The sequence below is a fragment of the Suricata suricatta genome, chromosome 8, assembly GCF_006229205.1.
Source record: "Suricata suricatta isolate VVHF042 chromosome 8, meerkat_22Aug2017_6uvM2_HiC, whole genome shotgun sequence".
Classification (NCBI taxonomy): domain Eukaryota; kingdom Metazoa; phylum Chordata; class Mammalia; order Carnivora; family Herpestidae; genus Suricata; species Suricata suricatta.
The window spans coordinates 120,909,554-120,917,093 of record NC_043707.1 but is presented as its reverse complement, the minus strand read 5'-3'; the positions used below and the strand labels follow the sequence as shown (position 1 = coordinate 120,917,093).

Sequence of the window (7,540 nt, the reverse complement as noted above, 5' to 3'; positions counted from 1 at the left end):
TCTTAAGGAGCCTGGTTTCCTCTGCATGATGTTGAAAATATAGGAGTCAGGGATATCAACATCTAAGAACAGACAGGCACCTGCACAGATGGGCCTTTTCCCAAGCTACTGCCATCCTTTCTTAGGGCCAAGGATGAACTCCAGAAGTTCTAGAAGAGCAGATCAAAAAAGGCTTTGCCCAAACTCCTCAGATTAGGGCTCAGGAGAGAAGATCACCCTGCCCCATTCTTATGGCAGAGAAACTGGACTCAAACTCCTACTGCTGGCATGGTCTTCCTTGGAGTAAAAGAACAGAAACATTCCTGGTTTTCCTCGTCACAGCAATGAACAATGGTGCTGCCACCTGCTGACAGAGCGCTCCCTCCAGCCTTGCTGTCCTCTCCACTCCCTCTGGCCTTCCAAAGGCTGTAAGCCATGTCTACCCTGGGCCTTTCAATTAATAACTTCTTTATTCTGGAAAAGCAAATGAAAGTCATATTCATATAAACACTGACATTACAAAGTACAGGGGAAAGGGGAAGGGAGAAGGAAGCAAAAACCTCTACAAATCCTGCTAACACTGTCTCACCAAACAAGACCATAATGCTTTGTCTCATATGCAATCACTTATATAATAAACCACAAATAAAATCTTCTCTGGAAGATACATCGTTCCTCTCTGAGACGGCAGGGAAAAGGGACTGGAAGTTGGGGTAGGAGGCTTTATTCTTTTGGCAGATCCTCTCAGTCATTATAGATATTGCTGCACTGTTAATAAAAAATATATGCTTCTCTGTAAAGCATTAAAAAAAAAATCCAAGGATGAGATGGCTGAGGTCTCAGCTCAAGTATCTCCAAACACATTGTTGTCCATTCCCTGACCTTTCCGTGTGTTATTTCTTGGTTGTTTTCCGGATCAATGCCATTCTCTGAAAGGAGAGCGAAATAACCAGTAACACAGGTTAGAGCCAGGAACTGTCCGAGTCACCCCTGCGTGGCACGGTCAATACCACAAGCTGGAGCCCTGAGAGATGTCTGGACAGGCCAGTGGATCCATTCTGTTGACCAAAAGACGCAAACTGCTGTAGCTTAGCAGGATGGCAAGAAAGTTAAAAACAGAAGGTGACGGCTCTTGCCTTTTGGGGACTTAGGGGACAGGTCACCAAAGCGTGTTTTCTAGACCATCTCTGAGGATTCTAGACCCCAATCTCTATGAGGATGAAGAAAATAGGGAAGGGGACTGTTTTGAGACTGTTGCCACACATAAAAGGGAGCTGACGTCTCACTCTTGATGACCTACAATGGAGGAAATTGACACTAACAACGTCCACCACAGCCTGTCAGGGAGACATTCAGGTTACAGGTTTCAAATTTTACTATTTCCAGTCATTGGCCAAATTACTGATTGGCTTTGCTTACCCTTTGACCAAGAGATTGTCCTAATATTATGATACTTGCTGAGAGCGAGAGAGGGAAGGAGGGAGATAGAGCTGAAAAATGGGTAATTTAGAAACAGAGCCAAAATGACCATCCCTTGTCTGAAGGACTCCCTTTGGAGGGATACTGTGATTCTTCAATTCAAGCTAGCAGTGTTTCCGTGTAAGGCTTCCTCTGTGAGGAAGAGATCCCAGGATATGGAAAAGCCAGAGACACTCAGCTAGAACCACCCAACTGTGCCCATCAAGCTTAGAAAGAGCTCACTTTTGAAATCAGAGTAGCCAGCTAATTTGAGATGTTGTCAGGAGGAAGCCATCATTGCTCTCAGACTGCCCAATGACAGGGACAACTTGTTCACAGCAGAAGTGGAGCTAGTTCTCATACTGACCCCTCAGTTCTGCAGTCAGAGGGACAGAGAACAAAGGTGAGGCTGGGACACAGGCCAGAATGCCTAGCACAGCAGCCTGGGTGTGACCCTCCCACACAAGTATGGCTCATCTCTCCTTTCTTTAAAGTGCCCTCTAGTCAGAGGGCCACATAGGACATTCTGACAGCAAAGTGCAGAGGGGTTTCATTAGGGAGACATGGAGGGGCGAGTTCTGTCCATATTAGAAGAATCTATATTCAACAGGTTTAAGTAGTGCCCGTCAGGGCTGAGAGAAAAAACTGAGGCCACATGTGGGAACAGCAAAGTGCCACAGATGCATCTCACTGTTCTCCCAGGAGCCCTGCTGCCTCTTGCCCTCTCTGATCTCTGGTCCAGCGAGTGGAGCTTACTCTGTGGGAGAAGTGACAACTGCCGTGACAGTAGCTGTCACGCTGCCTCGCTCCCTCAGACAGCTCAGAGGTCAGCTGTGGCACCCTTCGGGGTTCTGGCGGCTCCTCACCTGTTTGTGAGCCTCTGTGGTGCAGGCCTTTTTGTAGGGTCGGATTTCTTCAGAGCCAAATCCAGGGATCCACATGTTCCACTGGCGTTCTGCAAGGAAGAGGCCAGCACAGAGATAAGGGGACAGGGAAGGCAGCGTCAGAGTGCAGGGGGTCCCTCAGACAAGGGCCAGGGAGGACTTATTGAGCAATCAGCTGTATTAATTGACAGTAACCCTGCAGAGGGATTCTATGGAATACAAATGGGGGAATCACATGTGGTGCCTCCAAGGTTTGAAATGACACCATTCGACCTCCATGCAAAGACAAAAGGGGGAAATGAGTCCAGGTTGTGAGTTCTGAGCCCTAAGGTTCCATGCAGCCCAAAAGAACAGAAAAGTCATTTGTTTCTTCAGTTGCTTTTTTTTAATTTAAAGTAGTCTCCACACCTAACATGGGGCTTGAACTCATGATCCTGAGATCAAGAGTCACATGCTCTCCCCATTGAGCCAGCCAGGGGCCTTCAGTTGTCTTACTCCTATGTTCAAAGCCACCCCTCTCAAACCCAAAGGACGAGGAGGAGCAGAAAGGCATTCAGAGCATTCTGAAGTTAAAAGCCAAGTCCCAGTTCTGAGCTTCACTGTAGACGCTGGGCCTCAGTTTCTTCATCTTTTACATGGCAGTGAAAACAGTAATAACCAGGTCACAGGGTGGTTGAGAGCATTCAATGACATAATGCCATCCCAGAGCCTGGGATTAATGCACAGAGATATGGATGTAGACACAGGTGTGTCCACCACACAGCCCTGTGTTCTGGTGGCACTGGATACGGTCATCCCTGTAAGGGTGTCCCTAGAAGTTCCAAGAGAGCAGAAGTTTTGTTTATTCGACTATGTCAGTAATTGGCATAGCTACACGGACCCCCAAGCCCACAAATAAAAGTGGGTTGCACTTTAAGTATACCCAACATAAAAAAACTGCACTTACACAAGATTATTTAGGGAATAAGCCTACTCAAAAGGAGTTAGATACTTTATCATATGCCTCAAAAGCACTGAAAACATTTGTTTTGCAAATCTGTTTTGCCCCAGGCAGCCACTAACTTAAATCAAATTGAGGATTAGTGATTTTATAGTTCTACTTTGTGTCTACTGTACAGTAACTACTGGGTGAATAAATGATTCATGTCTGGTTCTAGAATAATTTTATATACAGCTCTCTTACAGGATTTTTTTGAAAATAAAAATACCTGAAGCCTTCTGAAAATAATATCTGTTGTCAGTCTTTGAAAGTGACTGGGGTGCCTGGGTGGCGCAGTCGGTTAAGTGTCCGACTTTGGCTCAGGTCATGATCTCGAAGTTCCTGAGTTTGAGCCCTGTACTGGCTGACAGCGCGGAGCCTGGAGCCTGCTTCAGATTCTGTGTCTCCCTCTCTCTCTGCCCCTCCCTCACTCATACCCTGTCTCTCTCTCTCTCAAAAACAATAAACTTTATAAAAAATGATCCTTTAAAAAAGATTATTCTCTGGGAATTAAACTTTACAATGAATAAAAGTAGATCAGGATATAGATATGCAAAGTCTCTTTAAGGAAAGAGAGTAGCCGGGTGCCTGGCTGGCTCAGTTTGTAGGGGATGTGACTCTTGAACTTGGGATTTTGAGTCTGAGCACCACGTTGGATGTAGCAATTACTTACAAAAATAAAATCTTAAAAAAAAAAGATAGTAACTACCAGGCAAGAATGCACACATGTAAGTATGTGTAGCAATATATGTAAATCTATTTAGCAGTGCCTGGGTGACTGGGTTAGGCATCTAACTTTGACTCAGGTCATGATCTTGCAGCTCTTGAGTTCAAGCTCCACACTGGCTCTCCTTTCTCAGTGCAGAGTCTGTTTTGGATCCTGTGTCCCCTCTCTCTCTCTGTCCCTCCCTTGCGGACTCTCTCTAAAATAAATGAAAACTTAAAAAATTTAAATATGCATATATTTATATTTTATATAATATTAATGTAATAGCAACAATAATCATTTAGTGGCTAAAAGGTATAGTAAAATGCGTGGTATAAAGCAGCACTGTAGGGGCGCCTGGGTGGCTCAGTTGGTAAAGAGTCTGACTTTGGCTCAGGTCATGATCTCGCAGTTCATGAATTCAAGCCCCGCGTCAGGCTCTGCACGGACAGCTCAGAGCCTGCAGCCTGCTTCAGATTCTGTGTTTCCCTCTCTCTCTGCCCCTCCCCTGGTTGCATTCTGTCTCTCTCTAAAATAAATTTTAAAACACTTAAAAATATAAAAATAAAGCAGCATTGCACAAAGCATTCCATGTACATTGTCTCATTGAACTTCCACATTTCTTTTTTTTTAAGTTTATTTACTTATTTTGAGAAAAAGAGCATGAGTGGGGAGAGGCAAAGGGGGAGGGAGGGAGGGAGGGAGGGAGGGAGAGAGGGAGAGAGAGAGAGAGAGAGGGAGGGAGAATCCCAAGCAGGCTCTGAGTTGTCAGCACAGAACCTGATGCAGGGCTCAAACCCATGAACCATGAGATCATGACCTTAGCCAAAATCAAGAGTTGGATGCTTAACCAACTGAGCCTCCCAGGTGCTCCTAAACTTCCACATTTCTAAGGACCCTGTCAGAAAGAGAGGTTACTTACCCAAGTACAGAAAATCGGGTGAGAAGCAAACCTGACCGCACACATCCCAGTCTGTCACAAGACAGGAGGTGTCCAGAGTTTACAGCCTATCTTCGTTGTGGACGGTGTGCAGCAGACCTGGGTGGTCCAGTGCCATTCAATACCAGGTTCCTCAATTCCCCATGCTCGGATCCCATGCCCCCCAAGTGATCTGATTATGCATCAACCTCCACTCGACCTGCTACAGAAGCTGTTCTGGCCACCCAGACTTGTGAGTATTTTTGTCTCTATGATAATTACTTCTCACCCTTAATGAATAAACTAATGTTCCAATGTTATTTTCAGTAATTAAAATACAAAATATTTTGGGGCACCTTGGTGGGTCAGTTAGTTAAGCATCCAACTCTTGATTTTGACTTAGGTCAAGATCTCATGGTTTGTGAGATGGAGCCCTGTATCGGCTCTGCACTGACAGCACGGAGCCTGCTTGGGATTCTCTCTCTCCCTCTCTCTCTGCGCCCTCCCTCACTTATGTGCTCTCTCTCAAAAAAATTAATAAACTTAAAAAAAATTAAAAACAAGGGTGCCTGGGTGGCTCAGTTGGTTAAGCGGCCGGCTTCGGCTCAGGTCATGATCTCATGGTTCTTGGGTTCAGGCCCCGTGTCAGGCTCTGTGCTGACAGCTAGCTCAGAGCCTGGAGCTTGCTTCAGATTCTGTGTCTCCCTCTCTCTCTGACCCTCCCCTGCTCGTGCTGTCTCTCTCTGTCTCTCAAAAATAAATAAAAGACATTAAAAAATTTTTAAAAAAGGGGCACCTGGGTGGCTCAGTCGGTTAGGCCTCCGACTTCAGCTCAGGTCAGATCTCACATTTGTGGGTTCGAGCTCCGCGTCGGGCTCTGTGCTGACAGCTAACTCAGAGCCTGGAGCCTGCTTCTGGTTCTGTGTCTCCTTCTCTCCCTGCCCCTCCCCCTCTCATGCTCTGTCTGTGTCTGTATTAAAAGTAAATAAAACATTAAAAAAATAAAAAAAAAACAAATTAAAAAAAAATTAAAACCAGGAATGCTAAACTCTCAAAGTAATATAATCTATTGTGTGTGGGAGGGTTGTGGCAAAGTACATATAAAATCTACCATTTTAACGAGCCATTTTTAGGCATGCAGTTCTGTGGCATTAAGCACATTCACCTGTTGTGCAACCATTTTCACTATTCATCTCCAAAACGTCCTCATCATCTCAAACTGACGCTCCGTACACATTAAATTGGCCCTTCCTGTGGCCGCTCATTGCTACCATTCTACTTTCTACCCATTTGCACTGTGGTGGTTTTAAAGCCTGTCTGCAGATTCCTTTACACGCCTCCCATCGGGGAGTGGAGGCTGTTCCCGCTCCTGCACCTGCACAGATTGTTGTGATTGCCTCAAAGAACAGAGTGCGGTGGGGTGACGCCGCGGGACTTCAGACACCGGGTCAGTGAAGGCCATGCACCTGCTGCCAGCTGGCTTCGGGACACTCATCCTGGGGGCCCGCAGCCACCATGTAAGAAGTCCAGCTGTCCCGGGACTGCACGGGATGGGACCGTGGAGGGGACTGCAGACAGAGGAAGACCTGTGGAGTCCCAGCTTTTTGAGAGCTTCTAGCCCAGGTGTCAGACTTGGACATGATGAAACCCTGTTTTGGGTCAAACTGTGTCCCTCAAAAAGAAGAAGACATGTTTAGGTCCTAACCCCCAGTACCTCAGAATATATTGGTAATAGAGTCACTGCAGATGTAACTAATTAAGATGAGGTCATACAAGGTAGGGTGGGCCCTTAATCCAGTACGACTGGCATCCTAAGGAGCAGAAAAGACAGAGAGACTCACACAGGGGAGAAGGCCACTCGGAGGCAGAGACCGAGTGCTGCAGCTACACGCAGACAAGGACAAGGATTGCTCGCTACCACCACAAGCGAGGAAAAGGCAGGGCAGGATTCTTCCACAGAAGCACGGGAGAGATCATGGCCCTGCTGATACTAGATTTTAGATCTCTGGCCTCCAGAACTGTGAGAGAATAAATTTTGTTGTTTTAAGCTACCTAGTTTACAGCCCTAGGAGACTAATACGCCTCCTTCAGAACAAACGCAGCCCCAGCCACCACCTGATTTTACATACATGAGAACCCCCTTAGCAAAACCGCCTGGCTAAGCCCAGTCAACCTCCTGACTTAGGGACAAAATAAACTATTGCTCTTATTTTAAGCCACCGTCCTGGAGCACTTTGTTACCCAATAATACGTAACTGGAATATCTGTCCTCCATTACTAACACCAGCAACGTTAACCAGAAGTGTGTTATCTACTCCACCAAGACAACCAGTGCCTCCCCCGGCCATATCTTCCTGACACTGGGATGGAAGTCTTTGTCAATAATCCGTCACGGGCTGATCTATACCGAATCCGTCAATCTGCCTCATTCGGCTGGCTTGACTCTCTCTGTACTCACAACACTGTTCACTTTCTTTTGATCACACTGTAACCAATGCAGAGTGGGGCTTGTTTATTTCCCAAGTGATAATGGTTATCAGTGTTATCTCAGAAAAACCCAAGCTTGACGTTAGTTTAGAAAAACAGAGCACAAAATTATATGTATATCATGATTA

General features: G+C 46.0%; 1 protein-coding gene across 2 annotated transcripts in view; it reads right to left on the bottom strand.

The window, feature by feature from the left end:
- Positions 1-430: 430 nt before the first annotated feature.
- Positions 431-7,540, bottom strand: part of TAF12 (TATA-box binding protein associated factor 12) — a 30,929-nt gene continuing 23,819 nt past the window's right edge. For both annotated transcript variants that reach the window (XM_029946232.1, XM_029946231.1), the window contains exons 5-6: positions 2,304-2,392; positions 431-908 (exon numbers count right to left, since the gene is read on the bottom strand). In XM_029946232.1, the coding sequence (XP_029802092.1) occupies positions 873-908; positions 2,304-2,392 (125 nt within the window). In that variant the 3' untranslated portion in view covers positions 431-872. The remainder of the gene's footprint in view (positions 909-2,303; positions 2,393-7,540) is intronic.